At 40.5% G+C, this 22,866-nt stretch overlaps 1 protein-coding gene across 16 annotated transcripts in view; it reads left to right on the forward strand.

Moving 5' to 3' along the window:
• Positions 1-22,866, forward strand: part of CARMIL1 (capping protein regulator and myosin 1 linker 1) — a 468,543-nt gene that overhangs the window by 296,948 nt on the left and 148,729 nt on the right. For all 16 annotated transcript variants that reach the window (XR_013533624.1, XR_013533622.1, XR_013533623.1 and 13 more), the window contains 3 exons: positions 13,709-13,784; positions 19,781-19,869; positions 21,978-22,072. Coding sequence is in view for 13 of the 16 variants with exons in the window: in XM_078368170.1 (XP_078224296.1) it covers positions 13,709-13,784; positions 19,781-19,869; positions 21,978-22,072 (260 nt within the window). In the remaining 3 variants the exon portion in view is untranslated. The remainder of the gene's footprint in view (positions 1-13,708; positions 13,785-19,780; positions 19,870-21,977; positions 22,073-22,866) is intronic.

Genomic DNA, 22,866 nt, shown 5'->3' on the forward strand with positions numbered 1-22,866 from the left:
AGAAATTTGGGATTCCAGCTCTATCTTTTGTGTCATTTAGTCAACTGGAATGTCACAGAGGATTGTTGTTGTCTATATGTCATCTTGGTGCCAGCATCTTGCTCCCCAAAATACCGTTTTGAATTATTTTTCCACCCACCTGGCAGGAAGTCCAGAATTGCACTGTGGTCCCTGAAGAGTTTTAGCCATCTGAATCTTCCTCTTGTACAGTAGCAAAAGAAAAAAGACAGACATTTGTTACCTGTCACTGCTGATCTTATCAGAAGTTGTTTTTTTAAGTACTTCAAATTTTTGAGCTCATAAGAGCAGATAAAAGTTTTCCAAAATTCAAATTTTTTCTTGAAGGAAATAATTTTACAACTTTACTATTTGGGAAAAAAAAAAAAACCATATTAAGTGAAGTGATATCTTGAAGTGATCAGATTGCTTCTTACCTTTTAGAGGGAATGTCTACGAAATCCCAAATCTGCATAACTATACGTTGTAACTTTTTCATGATAGTCCATTGAAAAAAAGAAGCTGGTTCCGCTTAAAAATGCAACTTTCACACAAACACTTTCCATTGAGACAATGATCACTTTGATACAGAGAAGAACGTACTTCTCATTTTGAGGATACTTCTTATTTTGTTACACGGGATATTAAAATGTTTGTACTCAAGGGCTAAAATTTAATAAAATGAGTAACTTTTACTGCTTCACCAAGAATATTCTAAAATGAAATTGATGTTTGTTTAAAAAACTAGGAGCTTGTGTCAGTGAAGATTCCCGCCTTGGCTTGTGCTGAGGTGCTAGCGGTTTTCCCCACCATTGCTTTTGTACGTTCCATCCAGAGGTTGACACAGTGAAAGGATAAGTGTTGTAGTGTTGTCATGAAAACAGTTTGAACCTATGAACCTCCTGAATGAATCTCAGGGTCCCCTGAGGGTCCAAGAATCATCCTTGGAGAACATCTGGCCTATGGGAGTGAAGAGACTGTAGGGCAGTTAGAGGCGTTGTTTTGGATGTACTTTATTATGCCATAAAGATTTTTATGCCATTGATAGGTATGTATAGGGTCAGCGCCACACTTTCCAGCTAATCTACCATGTTTAATTTGGTCTCATCTACCAACTGACCCACCATGTTTAATTACTCTCTCAGCAAAGGGAAACTGTATTTAAATAAGCCACGAAATACAGTTACCCGAAATGTGTAGCATGGTATTCAAAGATGAGAAATTTGTCAAACCTTTTAGAATTTTTCTAAAAGGATTTACTAATTCCTTGGTTGGAGAATTTTCAGTTCAGTAAAGACTGCATTAGTGGGGTACACCCAAATCATCTACTTTTCTTGCTTAATTAAGGAGCTAGAAGGACATTTGTCATTGCTGAGACTCTAGATGAAGATTTGGAAGACTTTTTTTTTTTCGGTCAAGGACCAGATAGTAAATATTTTACACCTCACAAGCCAGACAGTTGCTTTTGCAGTTATGCAGTTCCACTGTGGTAGCTTGAAAGCAGGCCTAGGCAATACATGAATGATGAGCGCTGTGTTCCAATAAAACTTTATTTGCACAAATAGGTGTTGTGGGCTGTAGCTTGCTGATACCTGCTCTAGATCAGCCACCTCTAATGTAGGATGTATTTACCCAAAGAAAAATCCAAGATGGGCTACAAAAAAGTAGTAGAACTTTATATTTATTATTGATTCATTTTAATATTTCTCCTTGTTTTATAATATGTGTGTAAATATTACTATTGTAGTCTTTGCAGTGCAGTAACTATTAAATAATAGACAGTACTCAAAAAATTTTTTTACTGTTTTTTTCCTAGTCTTACTACTAAAATTAGAGCCAGGTTGTATATAAAGAGAGTGTTCTCAGTCCTTTTAGATGGCTTTTATTGATAGTATTTTGCTAATTGAGTTACAGTAAACTTTATTGGCTGAATATTTCTGTGTAGTAGAAACTTGAATATGCTAATGCAGGAAGGAATCAGTCGGCACTGAAATAGTATCGTTGTCTGGTAGGGTTCATTGTGGTATGACTTGATGTGAGGTGTGGGTCATTCTCCTACCTCTGCTGGTGTTTTTCTCATTGAGTGTGAGTTATGGAGAGGGGGAGTTAGACAATTTGGAGGTGTCGGAGAAGACATTAAATGGACCGTGTGTTGGGCTGGAGTTTGTTCGCAAACATGGGCAATCATCGTCATATGTATACCTGAAATTCCCCACAGTGACAGTTGGTTCCTGTGTTCCGTGTTTGCACATGTTTGACCGTATGTTCCCTATTTGAACATAACTCAGATACAAGCAAGCAACCCTGTTTGTGATTTATATTTATTCGTTTATTTATTTTACAGTGTCAAATGGTTATACTTTTATTTCAATGATATTTGTCAGTTATATTTTATTAGAGTTTTTGTGGGTTTTTTTTGTGATTTTTATTTATTAAAATGAGACTCTACATGCATGTATATGTAGAGATCTGTGTACTTCATATTATAGCTAGACCTCTTTCCAGAGAGCTGTACCTGTTTCGCAGAGTCAGTAAGAAAGCTCTGCTGATTGGCCATCCTTCAAAACTTCGTTTTTTCATGCCACTTTTTCTTGCTATTATATTTAGCCTTCATACTTAGAAACATCCATTTGTAACAGTCCTTAAAAGCGTTAGTTAGTGCTTCTGGAAGCTTAGTGAGGGCCAGGCTGTGTGTGTCTTGCTCATGCTGTGTGATGTGATACTCTAGAGTCAAACCTTTGTCCAGGAATGAAGGGTGTTTAAGGGACAGTGATCTGCTCTAGGGGAGCAAATCGGAAGCCTGGAAGGGAGAAAGGATTGTTTCTAGAAAGCCGTCAGATTACTCAGATGTCTTCTACCACCAGGCTCAGGTTGGCAGTTAGAGCTTTAATGTCATTCTTCACCCCATTTTGCTTCAAGCCATGGCTAAATTCTGTCTGGATCCTTATACGGTTCCATTTGTTTCTTTGAGTTTACTTATCCAGGTCATTATTTTCCTCTGCCTAGGGGTTTGTAACTACCATTTTCCCAGGACCAGTTCAGATTTATAGTGGGGGATTTGAGTCATGGGAGAGGCACTGATGTTAATGTTACAGGTCTAAGAGGAAACATGGCTTTGGCAGCTTGCTCATCTGAGAGCACACAGATGGAGCAACCAACTGTTTGTGTGGGACCCCCATCACCACACGTGGGACCTGGTTTTAGAAGGTGCAGGTGTGGTGACAGGGCAGTGCCTTGGTCACTGTTCTAACACCCTACTACTGTCCTCACCCCTCTGATTTGCCTAGGATCTGCTCTTCTTCAGGCACAGGCCAAGTGTTAGGCCGCTGTGTCCTTATATCATGTGATCTGTAGCCTCATGAGCTGAAGGATGGAGAGGCACATGCATTGTCCTGTCCTGGGGCTGCTTTATCATACATCCAGCATGCTGTTCTCTTTTCATTGTGAACTTGGCTTCCTATTTTATATATCTTGCTACCTTGCTAAAACCTGTAAGATCTTGAAGGTAATTTATAAGCAATTTGAATGTTGTGATAATGTTTTCTTGTTTACTGTGGTTCTATCATAATGGAATCTAGGACCAGTCACACTGTTATTGCTGAATAAGCATTCAGAAGTAAGAATGACAGTGATTGTGCTAGATCTAGCCAGTTAGTCTCTGGAGGACAGTAATTAGGAAGTACTTGGAAAAATGCCCACTCTGATGTTATTTATAAAATGTCCAGTTGGCATTTTATTTAAGTATATTTTTTCCATTCTGTTTTAGGTTATCAGTGGGCCAAAGGAAAAAGAAAGCACAGATCGAAAATTTGTTAGAAATTTTTCATGGATTTCTCAAAGGTCTATGAGCTGACATGTTAAAAGAAATGTAATTACACTGTAATTTGGAGTGGTAGGGAATTACGAAGGTAGAGGTAATGGTGCCAAGGAAAAGAAAATATATAGCTTTAACTACATCAGTTTCTCTTGTACCTGGAAGATTTTTAAGAGCAGCTAATCTCATCAGTTCTTCGTAGACTCAATGACATGCATCACTGAGCGTCAACTTGGCTCATAAGAGTCCAGGCAGCAGATTCATGCTTTTGTGTTGTCATATTTCTTACTGATCAAGGTGACATTCTTGAGTGTGATACTATCAGGAAAGAGTTGTGAGTGTGGATTATGTTTGGCAAGGTTATCCTAAGGGCACTGCTGGCATTCTTTTCTAGTCAAAGCTCCATTTATTTATTCCTTGTCTCATGTTGAAAAGCATTGCTGTTTGGAGGACGGAGTCAGGTGTGAACCGCATTGGCTTCTATTTCCATTCCCGAATTTGTCTCAGTGGTTCTGTGGAACAGTGGTCCTCAACCTGAGGAACCCTATGGGATGAATAAGATGATGATATGTTGGGGATGTGATGCTAATGGTAGAACTTGTTTTTGGTCTGTTTTTTTCTCATTTTTATTTATGAGTGTGTGTATGTTTTATACGGCGCTTAATATTAAGCTGTGGTGCTACAGTGCATGTGTATGATCCATAGATTAACACATTTTTTAGAGGGGAATACTGAAAATTCTTTGCCTTTGGAAATGAGTGATCAAAAAATGTAGAGACCACTCATTTAGACCTCTAGGCATGTCGTCGTCTGCAAACTGTTTTAGGTGTTTGCATCCTTCACAGGCACTAGTAATCTAATAACATACAACACACGTCTCTGTGTAAGGTAGGGTGGCAGGAAGGGAGAGCTAATTTGTGGCGTTCTTAACTTTTTAAAGCTCTCCAAATCCCATTTTTAAAATAGATGGAATGGAGAAAAGTCTAAATTACTCCCCGGAAGGCTATCAAATGAATATGTCCTGAAATGACAGTGCTGGGCTCTGAACTTTACCAGCTTTTCCACAAGCGTGCATAATCCACTGCGTGCATGCATGGAGCATGAAGAGTGGCAGGGCTGCATTCTTGCATTAAAACACCTCCTTTGAGCCTGTAAATGTTTGTAAGATTTATTAGGGGGAAATCTTCACTCCGTGGTATGTGGTTATGCTAAAAATAATCATGGTGTTCACTGAATTACTGCCCTCTCTCTGTGTGCTTTTCTCACATTGCAGGTTGTGGGGCTTGCTAGATGTCCTTCAAATCCATCAGTATTTTTGTTCTTTAATACTTGCCTGGTATATTTAACACTGTCTATTTAAAAGTCTCAGTGTTTTTAAAATTTCAGGGAGATGGCAGGCAGGAGAAAGGGACTAAGGACGGAAATTTGGACTGATAATAACTAGGCAAAGTAAATTTTTTTTCTTTCTTTTTTTTTTTGAGACGGAGTTTCGCTCTTGTTACCCAGGCTGGAGTGCGATGGCGCGATCTCGGCTCACTGCAACCTCCACCTCCTGGGTTCAGACACTTCTCCCGCCTCAGCCTCCTGAGTAGCTGGGATTACAGGCACACACCACCACGCCCAGCTAATTTTTTGTATTTTTAGTAGAGACGGGGTTTCACCATTTTGACCAGGATGGTCTTGATCTCTTGACCTCGTGATCCACCCGCCTTGGCCTCCCAAAATGCTGGGATTACAGGCTTGAGCCACCGCGCCCGGCCACAGTAAATTCTTATAAAGTCAGGCATTTCAGAAAGATGGGATAAGAACTAGGTTATCTAGGTTTAATAGGTTATTTAGAACCTAGAGTAGCAAAGAATTTGGCAAGAGATCTAGACTCTCAATCCCTTGACAACTTCTTTGCTTTTGCATTTTAACGTTTTATTACAAAATAGCCCCCATGTATTAGCAGTTTATTTTTGATGTTCAAAAAAAAGAGGACTGTACCATTGTCACTTCAGAATGCATCTTAATACTCTTCTAGAAACACAAAAAATTAGCTGGGTGTGGTGGCACATGCCAGTAATCCCAGCTACTCCGAAGGCTGAGGCAGGAGAATCACTTGAACTTGGAAGGTGAAGGTTGCAGTGAGCTGAGATTGCGCCACTGTACTCCAGGCTGGGTGACAGATCAAGACTGTCTAAAAAAAAAATGCCGGGCACAGTGGCATGTGCCTATAGTCCCAGCTACTTGGGAGGCTGAGGTGGGAGGATCGCTTGAGTCCCGGAGTTCTGGGTTGTAGGGCACTATGCCATTGGGTGTCCACACTAAGTTTGGCACTAACATGGTGACCTCCTGGGGATGGGAGACCACCAGCTTGTCTAAGGAGGAGTGAGCCAGCCCAGGTCAGAAACGGAGCAGGTCAAAACTCCCGTGCTGATCAGTAGTGGGATCGCACCTGTAAATAAATACTGCACTCCAGCCTGGGCAACACAGCAAGACCCTGTCTCTTAAAAAAAAAAGATTTTTAAAAACCAGAAACCAAATGATTGGTTAATTGTGATGGTGATCTGAAAATCTGTGGGTATGCTATACATCCTGGGTTCCTCTGTAGAGTATGAAGACTCTTTTGATGGTGAGGGAGGCATGTTAGTCACTAGTGAGATGATAGCACAGTGGTTAAGACACGGGATCATGAGTCACACTGGGTGGGATTGAATCCTGGCTCTTCATCAGCTAGCCTTGTAACTGTGCATGTTTCAAACTTCCCTGTATCTTCCCAGTGTTCATCTGTAAAATGGGGTTAATAATTATACCCCTCCTCTGGGGTAATTATGAAGACTATATGGATAAATATATTTAAAGCACTTTGTGTTAATACATAAAAATGTTCAAATAATTGCTTGCTATTTTCATATCCTAAAAGGTCTTCCCTTTTTTTAAATGAACAGTATCTAACGTGACAAATTTTCTTAATTGAAAAAAAAATTAAAATTAGAAAATTCCTATATTACAGAAAATTTTGGATTTCCAAAAACTAGTTCATGGTTCTTTTCTGTGATGTTCTTATTTTATTAGTTTTATGATGACATTTTCTTCTGGAAAGATATAAGAGGAAAATCTTGATTATTTTGAGTCTTAAAGGAAGGTTTCGATTATTCTGAAGTGTCAACTGACATGATAAATAAGGATATCAACTTTTTTTTTTCTTTTTTTCAGATGGAGTTATGCTCTTGTTACCCAGGCTGGAGTGCAATGGCGCAATCTCAGCTCACCTCAATTTCCGCCTCCTGGGTTCAGGCAATTCTCCTGCCTCAGCCTCCTGAGTAGCTGGGATTACAGGCACGCGCCACCATGCCCAGCTAACTTTTTGTATTTTTAGTAGAGATGGGGTTTCACCATGTTGACCAGGATGGTCTCGATCTCTTGACCTCGTGATCCACCCACCTCGGCCTCCCAAAGTGCTGGGATTACAGGCGTGAGCCACCACGCCTGGCTCTTTTTGTTTTTTAAAGATAGGGTCTTATTGTATCACCCAGCGGGAGTGCAGTGCCTCTATCACTGCTCCCTGTAGCCTTGACCTCCTGGCCTCAGTTGACTTCCGGCTTCATCCTCCTCAGTAGCTGGGACTACAGGCATGCACCACCGTGCCTGGCTAATTTTTATTTTTTTAATTTTTTTACATTTATGATTTATTTGTAAAGATGGGATTTCACCGTGTTGCCCAGGCTGGTCTTGAAGACTCCTGTGTAAAAGCTATCCACCTGCCTCCGCTTCCCAAGGTTTTGGGGTTACAGGTGTAAGCCATCAGACCTGACCTGGATCCGAACATTTTTTATACTTCCCAACCGGTAATTAGTTTAACAACAAAACCGAAAAAGCTCTATGTGTAGTAAATTTACATCAGGAAAAAGATTAGAGAATATTAATTGTCTCATCTCTCTTCAGTGTCTTGTAAGAAGTGACTGTGCCACGTGGCCCTAAAAGATATGAATACTGGATCTTTCTCCTTGGGGTTCGTAGTCCTAAGATGTTTTTGCTACCATTTTAAGGAAATGGTAGATGTAACGTTTGGAAATGTACAGGAGAATGCTATGTCGCCATGTTGCCAGGACTCAGGAGAGGGTACCCTCAACGGTAACAACTCCTTCTAAGGCTGACTTGCCAGGACTCAGGAGAAGGTACCCTCAACGGTAACAACTCCTTCTAAGGCTGACTTGCCAGGACTCAGGAGAAGGTACCCTCAACTGTTACAACTCCTTCTAAGGCTGACTTGCCAGGACTCAGGAGAGGGTACCCTCAACGGTTACAACTCCTTCTAAGGCTGACTTTACTTTTCAGATCAAAGGTTATATGATAATTAGGAGGTTCTTCAGCTGTCAAAGCAAAGCACAGTGGGGGACACACAATAAATGTCATGGACTGAAGACGGCGAAAAGCTGTTACAACGTCCTACCAGGAGCAATCAGTTGATATGACAATGGCTGATGTTTGGAAACCCTTCCTCTTATGTCAGTTAACTGCATCAGCACTTAGTGAAAACCTGAGGAGGGTCAGTCCTGCCATAAACTCCATCAGGGAAAATCAGGTAGTGCTTTGCAGTGAGCACAGCAGTAGGGACGTCCATGCTAATGTCAGATGAAATATTTATTCATGATCTGCTTATGTGCTCACTTATTACTGTGTCCTAAGAAAGCCATCCAGGAAAATGGAGTCTCAGAAGTGAGATGAGTTACATACTATCTTGTGTATTTTGTGATTTCTGTTAAAATGAGACCTCATCAGAGTCTTGATTAGTACTGGCTCCATGATTTGTTTATTGTACGCAAGCTTGTTTGTTCCATGCAGGCCTGCGTTTCCTAGATCCTTGGAATTCATGTTTTTCTGGCTGTCATGGTGGATTGATGCCCAGAGAGTACTGAATTCTAGGGGTCCTGATTGTCTCTAGACTAGACCTTGCCTCTGACATGAAGCATTTGCTGAAGTACTTCCTGGGCGCTTGGTCTTACAGTGCAAGCCCCTCATTTCAGCATTTTGCAACCGGGCTGAAAAGTATTAAGCATCTGAGAAACTGAGGTTTTACATGTTGGTATGCATAGCTATAATTTATTACTTTTGTTTCTATTTCAATACCTAAGGTATGAGCATTCCATAATTTATCCATTCTACTGAATGTTGGTCAGACATTTTGGTTAGTGAATTGTCTTGTTATCTGTAATGCTGCTAAGGCCATCCTTGTACCTGTCTCCTTAGAGAAAATTGTGCAGATAGGTACCAGGATGCAAATCAATGTAAATTTAACCACGGTGTTCACCATTTAACACAAGAAATAGGCTACTGCCTCACCTTAAAAGACTTAACATATATCAATTTTCAGTCACGGTTCCCTCCTTCTCCGCCTTCACCACCCGGTTATAATAATGATACCAGGAATTCTTTAGCTCCTTTATAGTTTTATCACAAAAGTATGCCTATTTTGATTGGCATTGCATTACAGCTATAAATCATTTTGGAAAGAATTCTTTTGCCTTGGCCCTCGTTCCAGCCTCTGAACCCGCCTTCTTCCTTAACTCCTCCCTTGTATCTGGTACATCATGTCTGCATTGCAGAGACTGTTTCCCTGCCTCCGATACTTCCCACTGATATTGCAGAAATTAACTTTCTGAAACATTTCTTTTTAAATGCTTTCTGTGACTACCTTGCATGTATGCTGTCATGCCCCCTAACTGTAGCTTTCAGGTCTTGTTTCTAGGTGCCAAGTGTTCTGGTTATCTACTGCTATATAACAACGTACCTCAAACTTAATGGCCATAGCAAGAACAGTCAGGAGACAAAATGAAGTCTTCCTCATTCATGTGTCTGGTGCCTGATGCTGGCTGGGTGCTGAGAGGAAGGCAGCGCTGGGTTCCATGGGTGAGCTTGCCATGAGAGAGCCAGGTGGAAGCTGTATGACCTTTTCTAATCTAGCCCTGACAGTCCTGTAGTTTGAAGGCCATCTGTGTTGTTTTTAGTTTCTGGTAATCATGAATGTAGCTCTTAAAAATAAATTATCTGCATTTTTATGTGAACATAAATTTTGATTTTCCTTGGGTGATTTCCTAGAAGTGGGATTGCTGGGTCAGATGTCAGGTATCTGTTAAACCTAATAAGATGCTGTCAACCTGTTTTCTACACTGAGTGTATCATTTTGCATTCTCGGCGGCCATATTTGAGAGTTCCGGTTGCCCTGTGTCCTTATGAGCACTTGGTGTTGCCAGTTTTTTCCCTCTTTTTTAAACCATCCATCTCTGTTTGGTTTTTCCCTAATTATTTTCTTATGGCTAATAATTCTAAGCATCCTTTCCTGTGCTTATTTGCTATGCATGTATTTTATTTAGTGAAGTGTCTGTTTAGATCTTTTGCATATTTAAAAAATTGGGATGATTTTTAATTTTTGAAAGCTCTTTATGCATTTTGGATATAATTCCTTTTTCAGAAATGGGATTTGTAAATATTTTCTGTCAGCATGTGGCTTGCCTTTTTCTTAACATCTTTTGTGGATCAAAAGATTTTAATTTTGAATAAAGTCCAGTTCATCAATTTTTTTCTTCTATCGTGCTTCTCGGAGACCAAAAACTCTTAGACTAAGCCATACCTTACTCTGCTGCCCATTTCTTCTGCTTAGAATATGTGTGTCATCCCACTCCCTGATCTCCCAGGGGTCGCTAACATCCTCTCTCACAACTCGCTAGTCTTGATTAGCACCTCTTTTGTATGCACACATAGTATTTTGTATTCCCCCACAAAGTCGGGCTTGTTTCACCATATTATAGCTGTTTTTCCTTCCTGAGTCTCCTGCTAGGCTGTGCCGGGCCATCAGTCTTACAGGGCTGTTGGTGACCATTTTCTGTGTTCATTTTTGCATCAGGCCCAGTGATTGATGCAGGATGGCTGGCATTTGTTGAACATAAGAATGGATGGAATTGCTGGATATGCTCGTTCCCATGCCATTGTACATGCTATTCCTAATTTCTTAAAATGCTCTGTTCCTTCCTGTCTTCCTGGCTGGTTGGTTTCCTTCTGATCTTTTAAGCAGGTGAACATTTCCCCATTTACTCCAGGCTGAATTACTTGCTGTCCTACTGTGCTCTTAGGGCTTTTTGTTTGTTTTTTCAGCATTCCCCCCATTGTACTACAGATGGTTGAGTAGGGGTGTTTACCACTGGAGTGCAGAAGAGGGATGAGAGCTACAGAGAACTACACTTCCTTTTCGTCTCTTAGCTCTCAGAACCTAATAACCTTGCCTGGTACTAAGGACTAAATAACTATTTACTGAGTATGATATGCGATTGTCTCTTTCTAGTTGTTTTTCACATTACAAAGCCTGTGCATGAACATAATTTAGAGAAATGTGGTAGGCCAATCATGCCAATATGCTTAGTCTCTATTGTCCTCATGAATAATTTTTTCTAGAGCAAAGTGTTGTTTATGTCATTTGTAGAAGATTTAATTTGGTAAAATGAATTATGAATATGAATCACAGAAAAATTTAAAAACTAAGAATTTTGTTAGAAGAAATTAATATCACCCTTAATGCCAGCATGGTATCCTTATGACATTTGGCTATATTTCTTTCTTTTCTTAAAAAAAAAGTGCTTATTTGCTAGCATTTATATCTTATTTTATATGTAGATTTTATTACCGTTATTGATTGTATCACACAAATGTACACTTTAGAATGCTGTATGTCTTAAAAATGTAATATTGTACCATCAGCATTTTTGATGTTAAGTATTGTATGTAGAGATGATGCTGTTTTACCCATTCATTCATGTCAAACCTGTTTCTATAAAATGATGTGCCTTTAAGTTCCTGAAAATGACTTCATCTATGACAAAAGCCACTTACACTTCAAATCAGATCACGTGACAGACCAGAATACACAAGAAAGAGGTTCTGAAGTGTGGTCACTCCTTGACATTAAATCCACAAAAAAGACGAGATGAGACTGCTTTGCCATAACTCTGAATGTTGAAATATGCAGGAGAACTCTCAGTGTGGGTTTTGGGGGCACTGTAATAAGACGGAATTCACCCATAGAGAACCTACAGCCTGCAATTAGGCAGTAGGGGGAGATGCAGGGAGCTGTTGTGAGCACAGAGCATGTGGTCAGTGGCGGGGACGATGAGAGTGAAGACTATAAAACAACTGTTGAAAAGAGTTGTTCTCCTTTTCAATCTAAAACTTAAAAAAAAATTTTAACTTAGGGAAAGTTAGTAAAGAGGCTTGTCAGTACAAAACCTGGGATGTGGAAACACGTGACCGAATCTGCCTGTTTCTCTGGATTTTTTTTTTTCTGTTACCTCTGGGCACTCATTCTTTTGAAAGCACATCTGTTGAAACTGCACACGTGGTGCCTAAGAGCCAGGGTTCTGACTGTCGTTCTGTCCCTTTGGCCTAGTTTCACTTTATTTTCTGAGCATGTGCTCCTTCATCTGTAGGTTATAAACAGCAGTAACTCCTGGGGTTGTTTGGAGATTTAAATGAGCTGGTCTGTGCAGAGCGCCGAGCACAGGACCATCACCCACAGCTATGAGACAGTGTTGCGTCTCAGCCCTCTTTCCACCTTCTGTCTTTCTTTTCTATTTCAGTAAAAATTTGAGTATCTGCTACTTGTCCTGTACTGAGTATAAAACTGATACGGCCTCACTAAAGCCAAGAAACTGAAGTAGACAACGTCTTGATTTTCAAAGAACTCAACAGTTGGAGGTGGTAGGGGACTGATGCTTAAAGCAACAAACTATAAGATAAAATAAATGAGTGCTAAATAGAGAGGTGGGGTTTGACCAGGGGAGGACTTAAGGAGGTGAGGATGTGTGACAGTGGCATTTAAGGACATAGATTTTCTTAACTGAACAGAGCAGTAAAAGATTATTCTGCATGTGAAATTGCACAGTCACGTTAGATGAGTAACGAGTTGTCAGCTTTCTGTCTTCAGCATGGGATGAGTTGTGGGAGCTTAGGCTGCAAAATTGGAACGGAGGCAGATCTCTCATGCAAATAGCTTCACTCCATGGTCAGAGAGCTGATGCGAAGCCTAAGACAAAAATGCACCTGGGCTGTGTTATGGATGTAACCACTACTAGAGGGAATAAAAACATGACCAAATGGTTGCAGAATACATGCTAAGCATTGGGAATCCATCCAGTGCCACTTACTGTCAGGGTGGACAGTACCTTGCTTGCAATGTGAACTCCTCTGACTAGAGAATGCTATATGAGATAATTGATGGTTGAAGAATTTAGGAAGGAGGCCAGGCACTGTGGCTTACACCTGTAATCCTAGCACTTTGCGGGGGCCGAGGTGGGTGGATGCTTTGAACCCGAGAGTTTGAGACTAGCCTGGGCAACACGGTGAAACCCCATCTATACAAAAATTAGCCAGGCATAGTGGCATGGGCCTGTAGTCCCAGCCACTTGGGAGGCTGAGGTGGGAGAATCACCTGAGCCTGGGAAGTCAACGCTACAGTGAGCCATGATCACATCACTGCACTCCACCCTGGGTGACAGAATGAGATGTGTCTCAAAAAAAGAAAGAAAAAGATTTTATGAAGGAGAGGTGTAAAGAAATTGGACTTGCTATTGGTATGGTGTTAGAGGTATGATTTCTCTCAGAGCAAGGGGGTTCTTCAAGCCAATTCTGACAGCAGCCTCTTTTCCTTCGGAAATTGAGTCCCTAGAGGCAATTTGCTTCAACTTTTGGGAACTTTGAAGGTCTGTCTTTGAGAACTTAGTTGTTGTCTCATGGCCAAAACAGCGCTAGATGTTGTGTTTGTGAATAATAGAACTAAACAAGTGAACTTGGATGTCGCGGATTAACAGTGAATGTCAGCGCGGCTCCTGTAAGAACTTTCACGCACTTTGTGTTTTCTGCTTCCAGGGACCTGATACCCATCATTGCTGCTCTGGAATACAACCAGTGGTTCACAAAGCTGTCCTCCAAGGACCTGAAGCTGGTAAGTCCTCACACATGCAGCAGCTGTGGCTGGGCTTTGCCGACTTTCCAAACCCAGTAATTGTCAAAAAAAGAAAAACAAAAACAAAAAACAACCCAACACTTTTTTTTTTTTTTTTTTTTTACTATACCGATAAGCTGTATTTTATTTCTCGAGGAGAGATTTTTCTTTAAACGATTTGCATAACATTTAGTAACTTTTGTAATAGGAGATGCTTCCACGTATATCCTCCTGTATTCAGCTGCTTCAGGCAATTTAAGAAGATAAACAAAAAGATTTAGTGTAGCCCTTAGTACAAACTCATTCAGTTGTCAAAAACTATTAAAGTTACGTTTGCACAGCTGCAAATAGCAGATTTTATATTCCTGTCTTACATTCTGTCTCCACAAAGTTTCCCTTCCTAAGAATTTAGGAAAACATTAACAGGTAGAGTTCCTCTGGTTGAGTAATGATAGTTAAGTTGATTTTCTAGATGGGTTTTTGGGTAGATTTATGTGAAAGCAAAATAAATTAAAGTGAAATCTGTTAGTTGTCATAAGATATGAAGAAGAAAGCTATTTGATCTAAAATATTAGGGGAAATAAGATGCTTTGTTACGGTTTTTACCAGTTCGTATCAGTTGTATGGACAGATGCTTATCCATAAATTTAGTTTCTGGTGTTTGTTATGGGATAAGAAAGAACTTATGTGTTTTCCTGAAGACTCTTATGTTTAAGCCTCCAACTTTCAGAGGTCATAGAGTGTGGGGTTTAAGATTTTCATAGTGAATACATCAGACTTGGATTGGGACATGGATGTGTAGGAGATGGAGGGTTGAGACTGGCCAGTGGGCAGGTGACTTGGTGTTCTGAATTTGCCTTGTGTAGGGGTGGTTTAAAACATTATGTATATGAAAATGGACTGAACTCATTTGGGGTCCCTTAAGAGCCAATTTGGTAGAGGAAAATGCATAGACTTGGAATCAGAAACCTCGGTTTCAGATTCTGATATTTATTACAAGGCTATGTTACCTTAGATAACTTAGCTGACCTTCCACGGCCTCAGCTTCCTGCATGCCTGTTACTGTGAGCTAGTTGCAACCATTTCTTTCTTTTTTCTTTTCTTTACTTTTCTTTTCTTTCTTTTTTTCCCAAAAAAGTAAAACAAGATTTTTAACGTATCAAATTATTACAGATTGTATCTAATTTTCACTGCTGGATTTTTGGAATGCAATTTATCAATATATACCCAAGAGAAACATGTTCATATCCTAAGGAAATATTCTTTTTTTAAATTGCATTTTAGGTTTTGGGGTACATGTGCAGAACATGCACGATAGTTGCATAGGTGCACACGTGGCAGTGTGTTTTGCTGCCTTCCTCCCCTTCACCCACATTTGGCATTTCTCCCCAGGCTATCCCTCCCCAGCCCCCCCCACCCGCCGAACCATTTCTTATTGATCTCTAGCCAGTGCATATCAGAGTGTGTGGCTCCTAGTAGCTATTTAATAAAAATTTGTTTAATAAGTAGATGTCTAATAAGTTATCAAAGAGGTAATAAATATGTGAGTATGAATTATGTGAACTAAATTATTCAAACAAGAGTTGTGTCTAAGCAGTCATGATGGAGTGATGGTTGGTATGAGTGGGAGCCAGGTGAGCCCTCTGGGAGCAGACAGGTAGCTGTCTAAGAATAGAAGTCCCTTGTTTGCTGCTTGCTGGAAAGGGGCCATTTCCAGGACAGGTGGGAAAGGGGAGCCATTGGAGGAACGACCAGATTAGTCCAGGGATTATGGGATCAGAGAGAACAATGGTTTGCTACCACGTCAGTTTTTCTGGTTTATTCAAGCAGTCACATAAGCTTTTGAGTTTCAAAATGGGGTCTCAAGAGGGTTTCAGGAAGGTCGTGGATATCTCGCTTTTGGAGATTATCCCAACCTGCAATTACAGGAAGCCGTCCAGGCAATTGCTGTTGCCATTCTGTCTTTATTTCTCCCAGGTATCATCTCCTTTCAGCTGCCTTAGATGTTTAGGAGATAAAATATGCACCTAATCATTTCAGTCCTGGCGAAACAAAGCATGTAAGTGCTTGTATGCTCCCTTGGTTGTCCTGGAATGGAAGGAAGTGGAGTGACAGGATTTGAGGACTGCTCATACTGCTTTTCTGTGAACTGAGCTTTAAACACAAAAATATGGTTTGCACATATTTTTGATATTTGGTATTTTAAAAGGAAAAATGATCTTTGTGGATATTACTCTACATGTCTTTAGAAAGAATACTAAATTTTTTGTTTTTCACCCAAAGTTAAAAAGAAATGATGCTTTCCCCTTTGATGGGTACTGAAGTGGGCAGTCTCAGAGCACTATCTAACATGGTTTATTCAAAGGAAAGGACAGTGTGAAAAAGCAGGTCTTCGGATTTTGGTAAACATGAAGTACATGGCAAAAGATAAGTGGCTGCTTCTCAAGTTACATTAGCTCTTTGGGTTAAGGTTGCTCCTAGCCAGATGAAAGCCTCCTGTGCCAAGGTGCCGCAAAAAAATATGACTTGATATCGATCTTTATGAGGCAACTATTAGCACCTAATTAGCAGTCACTATTTCTAATTTGAATAAAAGATAAAACAAAACAAAAGATGGTGCCAAATGTGAATTAGGACCATGTTTTTGGCCAACATTCTCGATTGATTAAAAAAGCAGTGGAATTAGGGTCTTGCTCAGCTTCTTCTGCTTTGCAACTCAGGCAGATTGGCAAGCATCGTCACTTTTTTTTTTTTTTTTTTTTTTTTGGTGGGGACGGAGTTTCACTCTTGTTGCCCAGGCTGGAGTGCAATGGCGCGATCTCGGCTCACCACAACCTCCGCCTCCTGGGCTCAGGCAATTCTCCTGTCTCAGCCTCCTGAGTAGCTGGGATTACAGGAACGCGCCACCATGCCCAGCTAATTTTTTGTATTTTTAGTTGAGACAGGGTTTCACCATGTTGACCAGGATGGTCTCGATCTCTCGACCTCGTGATCCACCCGCCTCGGCCTCCCAAAGTGCTGGGATTACAGGCGTGAGCCGCCGCACCCGGCCATTTTTTTAGTCTTTAGGGAATGACATGGTGGTACCAGACAGTGTAAATGGTTTACCAGACAGTGTAAATGGTTTCTTTCAGTTCTGAAGTTCCAAGTTAAAAAAAACTATTGTAGTTTGCACTGGTTCATTTATTCCTCTAAAGTGATTCCAGTTTTTGTGTTTGCATTCCATTTTTAACTGAATACAAGCGCTTGGAGAGCTACTGCATCCAGTTTTTAAAAAATTTCCTAAATCCGTGCACGTAGTGCTGCACGTGCTGTAGACGTTTGGAAAATGTTGTTGGAATTATCACATACCTAGTAGCGAGGTTTGAGTGTGTCACCCTTTAAAAGTTTCATTTCCATATATTCATCCCTGTAGAAAATGATGCTTTCAGGGTAGTTGGTACTCCATAAAAATTAGTAGAATTGCTTTAATCATGAACGATTTGTTATGCGTCTCCCCTCCTGGCTTTTTAAAGAAAAGTTGGAGACACTGTCATACATTTTATATTACAGTATTTTTACCCGAATGGGCTCTAAATCTTCAAAGCATTATGGTAAATTACTTTTCCGGCTGCACTGCAAGGAAGCTCAGAAATGGTAATGATCCCAAGAATTATTTTGGGTAATTAGAATAATCTCTGCAAAAACATTATCTAAGTTATCACTTTTTATCATGACAACACAGAATAAGATGCATTCCCTTGTATGTACACTATGAGATAAAGAATTATACTCATAAGGGGGTTACCATTTTGAATATAGTCACTGTCGGCATAATGTAAATTGCAGGCATCGGGTCAAGTGGAATTAATTTTTCTCCTTCCTCCTTAATCAGCGGGACACATTAGAAACCCAGGAATAGTGTGACAGTGGCCTTATAGACTGAATGGAATCAAACAATGAACAAAAATCGTGAGAACTTTACATGCTGTGGGAGTTGGGGTATTTCTGAGTTAGGTTTTCTTAACAATACTGGGCGAGAGAACTTCTGCCACATTTCAGACTCTGTATCAATTATGGTTAATCGACCTGGGTATTTGTGATCTAATAAGTCAAAGAAATGTAAGGAAAGAAAGTGCTTTGGTATTATATGCCGTGGCACACAGAACATGCCTTCTTTCTCTCACTTTTTTTTTTCAAATATCTTGAAGTATTATAGTACATCCTAGATTGCAAGGAGCATTTTTAAGTCACTTTGTGTGTTTGTGTGTGCATGCGTGTGCGTGCACATGTGAAATAGGGTCTCACTCTGTTGCCCAGGCTGGGATGCAGTGGTTTGAGGATACCTCACTGCAGCCTTGACATCTTAGGCTCAAGTGATCCTCCCACCTCAGCCTCCTGAGTAGCTGGGACTAGACATGAGCCATTAACCCACCCTGCTACTTTTTGTATACTTTGTAAGGATGGAATTTCATTATGTTGCCAAGGCTGGTCTTGAACTCCTAAGCTCAAGCAGTCTGCCTTCCTCAGTTTCCCAAAGTTCTGGGATTATAGGTGCGAGCCACTGGACCTGGCCTAAAATCAGTTTTTAATGTATAAGTAATATTAAGTTTAAGAACTACTTTAAATTAGTTTTGGAATGAAGCAGGTTACAAATAAATAGAAAAGCATCAATATTTTAAAGAAAAAATATGCACAATTCTACCGCCAGGGAACAACTGTTTTTTCATCATCTCCTCAAAATTTTGTTCTGTTTTATTCATTTTAATTGCAACCTTGCTTAACATAGAGGCATAATAGTTATGTAATTACATAATGTTTTTCTGAAAACATAATGTTTATTAACGTGGGACCATTATTTATTAAACTCTTTCCTGTCATTAGGTCATTTCCCACTCTATCCTGTGCATGTTCCAGCAGGATCATCCCAGTACTGGCTCGTGTTCATCAAGTACTTATTGAGCCTTCCTATTGAAGTTCATGACATCTTTAAATCTTTTTTTTTTTTCCCAAGACGGGGTTTCACCGTGTTGGTCAGGCTGATCTTGAACGCCCGACCCCAGGTGATCCACCCACCTTGGCCTCCAAAATGCTTGGATTACAGGTGTGAGCCACCACGCCTGGCCGCCTCTTTAAATCTTAATTTTCTTTTCTTCGAAAGTGGAATAATAATCTTTAATGGTTTTACAATGAAGTACACATAAAGGGCTTAACCCAGTGCCTAGCACATGGTGAGAACTCACAAAGAGGTTTTCATCATCAGCATCGTCACTAACACCTGATCTTCAGTTTTGCATTTTGAATATCACTTTCTTCGGGAAGTCCTTACTTTCATGAGCCTGGATGAGGTGCACGTCTGCGTATGCATAGCACTACCAAAATGGCCTTTTTATTATTTTACTATAATTGTTTATTTTTGTCATTTCGTTCAGGCTACTATTACAAAATGCCATAGCTGGGTAGCTTATAAACAACAGGTTTATTTCCCACAGTCCTGGAGGCAGAGAAGTCCGAGACCAAGGCTCCAGCAGATGTGGTGTCTGGTGAGGGCACTCTTTCCTGTTCACAGATGGTGTCTTTTAGCTGTATCTTTACTTGGTGGAAGGGGCAAGATAGCTCTGGGGCCTCTTTTACAAAAGCACTGATTTCTTCAGGAGGGCTCTACCGTCATGATCTAGTCAGTTCCCAGAGGTACTAATTGCTGATACGATCACATTGGGGATTAGGTTGTTAACTCTGAATTATGGCGGAGTGGGGAGCACAAACTCTGACCATAGCATTCTTCTTGCCTGTTCCACTGCAGGTTGGCACAGTCCTGAAGGCAAGGACTTTCTCCTTGATATCATGATATGGCCAGGGTTGTCTTCACGGTGGTGCATAGTAGTTGATGGTCTTTCAAGGTTTATTGAATGAGTGAATGTTTCACTTAATTAAAACTTTGCATTGCACGCATTTATAAGAATAAAGTTTTTCTTCTTTAAAGCTATGGAATCGTCAAAAAATGTTTTCTGTTACAGTCCACTGATGTCTGTGAACAGATCTTGAGGGTGGTGAGTAGGTCCAATCGACTGGAAGAATTGGTGTTGGAAAATGCTGGACTTAGAACGTGAGTATTCTCCTGAATCTGTGAATACGTTGCTTTAAAATCCTCTGCCATTTGCTCTTCTAAGTAATTCATAGCTTTGTTTGTTTTTAAGTTGGGCAGATCACATATAGAGCAAAGTTTTCCTTCTGGGAAAAATAAATCCCTCTGATACTCATCATCATGAAGGCTAAGAATTTGGTAACATCTCTTGATACTGTATCACTTGATTTTTTTTTTTTTTTTTTTTTTTTTTGAGACTGAGTCTCACTCTGTTGCCAGGCTGGAGCGCAATGACATAATCTCGGTTCACTGCAACCTCTGCCTTCCGTGTTCAAGCGATTCTCATGCCTGAGTAGCTGGGACTGCAGGCCACCATACCCGGTTAATTTTTGTATTTTTAGTAGAGATGGGGTTTCACCATGTTGGCCAGGATGGTCTCTATTTCCTGACCTTGTGATCTGCCTACCTCAGCCTCCCAAAGTTCTGGGATTACAGGCATGAGCCACTGTGCCCGGCCATGTGCAGTTTTTTTTGGTCTGTTTTTTTGTTTTTTGTTTGTTTGTTTGTTTATTTATTTATTTATTTATTTGATGGGGTGTTTTGCTATTGTTACCCAGGCTGGAGTGCAATGGCGCGATCTCGGCTCACCGCAACCTCCGCCTCCTGGGTTCAAGCAATTCTCCTGCCTCAGCCTCCTGAGTAGCTGGGACTACAGGCACGCGCCACCATGCCCAACTAATTTTTGGTATTTTTAGTAGAGACGGGGTTTCACCATGATGACCAGGATGGTCTTAATCTCTTGACCTCATGATCCACCCACCTCGGCCTCCCAAAGTGCTGGGATTACAGGCTTGAGCCACTGCACCCGGCCCTGTTTTTTGTTTTTTAAAGACGGAGGCTCTGTCCCCTAGACTGGAGTGAAGTGGTGTGATCTAGACTCACTGCATCCTCCAGCTCCTGGGTTCAGGCGATGCTTCTACCTCAGCCTCTCAAGCAGCTGGGATTACAGACATGCACCACCACCCCCGGCTAATTTTTGTATTTTTAATAGAGACAGGATTTCACTGTATTGGCCAGGCTGATCTCAAACTCCTGATCTCAAATGATCCACCCACCTCAGCCTCCCAAAATGCTAGGATTACAGATATGCCACTGCATCTGGCTCACTTGATATTTTTGAGAGCACATAGTGTAGTTGTGAAGAGCATGGATCCTCCAGCCAGATGCCTCATGGCCTTGCACAAGTTGTTTAAGCTTTCTATGCCTTCGTCTCTTCAGTTTTAAAATGGAGATAATAATAGTGCCTCCTATATAGAATTAAAATTGTGAGGGTAAATGAATTACTATATTTAAAGTATTGGCAGAGTGCCTTTTGCTCTGTCGATGGTATATACAGGTTTTCTATTTTCATTACTGGTGGACACAGTGATGACATATTTCATATGACTTTACTGATTTGCTTTCATCAGTTTTAGTCATTTTTCTCCCTTTTCAGGTTAACACTTACATAGTCTCTATCTAATGGTTTGGTAGTCACTACCTAAGCCTACCATGAAGAGCATCATAGAATCTAGTAGAATAAAGGTTTTACTGCTGCTAGGTGAGGAGGGTTGACAGTGTCATAATCGTAGCACTTAGTGCATTATTTCAGGTTAAACATAACTAAAACAGTGGTTTTAATTTTTGCCAAAATGTAGTGCTAGCAGTTGTAACCTTTAAACTCAATAATTAGTGTAATCAGTTTTGCGTTCACAGTTGCATGAAATGCGGAATAAGATACAGTGAATACTACAATTTTCATGAAAAGCAGTTTCAATCCAGGATTTTTTTTTTAAATTATGGAGGGTCCAGAAAGTACCATTATAGCATGCAACGGAGTGTCTTTAAAGGGGCAGGTGTATGTTTTCTTTTTGCTTTTGGCTAATCAAAATGAGCAAAATTCCGGCTGTGGCTTTACAAATTCTCTAATGAGGTGTTAATGGGTATTAACAGATATATGATATACAGACTAATATTATAAGGGAAGTTTCTCTATTTAGATTTCACTCTGTTGTAACCTTTCCTGTTCCGTTTGAACGGTTTTACATTTTGTGTTATTTAATCTTGTTTTGTTTTTTTTTTACGTGCAGAGATTTTGCACAAAAACTGGCCAGTGCTCTAGCGCACAATCCCAACTCAGGACTCCACACGATTAACCTTGCTGGCAACCCGCTGGAGGATCGAGGTACTGCACAGTTCTCATTTTCACTGATGCCAGAATTGTAAGAGGATTAGAGAATTTTAATTTAGCCATGCTGAGGAGTAGGATCAAGCTAAGTTGTAATGATAAGTGCTGTTGATGTTTCTTCTGGCTTCCAGGTCTTTCCACCCTTCCTTATAAATACTTATGTTAAAATTGTATGATCTGCTTAACCTTTTTTGAAGTGAAACAAAAGGACAGGAAAATATTATTTTGTATATATTTTATTAGCTATATATTCCTGCATAAGAAATTACCACATACTCGGCAGCTTAAATTGATACAAATTTATTCTCTCATAGTGTCCTTGGCTCAGGAGTCTGGGTCCAGGTTAGCTGCGTTCTGTGCCCTGGGTCTCTCTGTCAAGACAAAGCAAGTTGTCAGCAGGGGCTGTGCTCTCATCTGTGACCTGGAGTTCCTTTAAGTCCACTGGTTGTTGGTGGAATTAATTTCCCTGGAGCTATAGGCTCAAGGCCCCCAATTTCTTGCTAGCTACCAGTGGGTACCATTCCCAGCTCCTGGAGGCTGTGCTTCTAGAAGGGTCCTTGCCATGTGACCCCCTTATCTCACAATGTAGAAGTTTGCTTTGTGTCTGAGGCCAGCTGGAGCACAATTCTCTGATGCTTTAGTGTCTTTTAAACAGTTCACCTGACTACATCAGGCCCACCCATGACAGTTTCCCTGTTTTTCTTGAACTCAGAGTCAAGTGATTAGTAACCTAATGATGGCAGGGCTGTCCCATTACTGCTGACCCTTGAACAACACAGGAGTGAGGGGCA

Source organism: Callithrix jacchus, chromosome 4 (genome assembly GCF_049354715.1).
Source record: "Callithrix jacchus isolate 240 chromosome 4, calJac240_pri, whole genome shotgun sequence".
Taxonomy (NCBI): domain Eukaryota; kingdom Metazoa; phylum Chordata; class Mammalia; order Primates; family Cebidae; genus Callithrix; species Callithrix jacchus.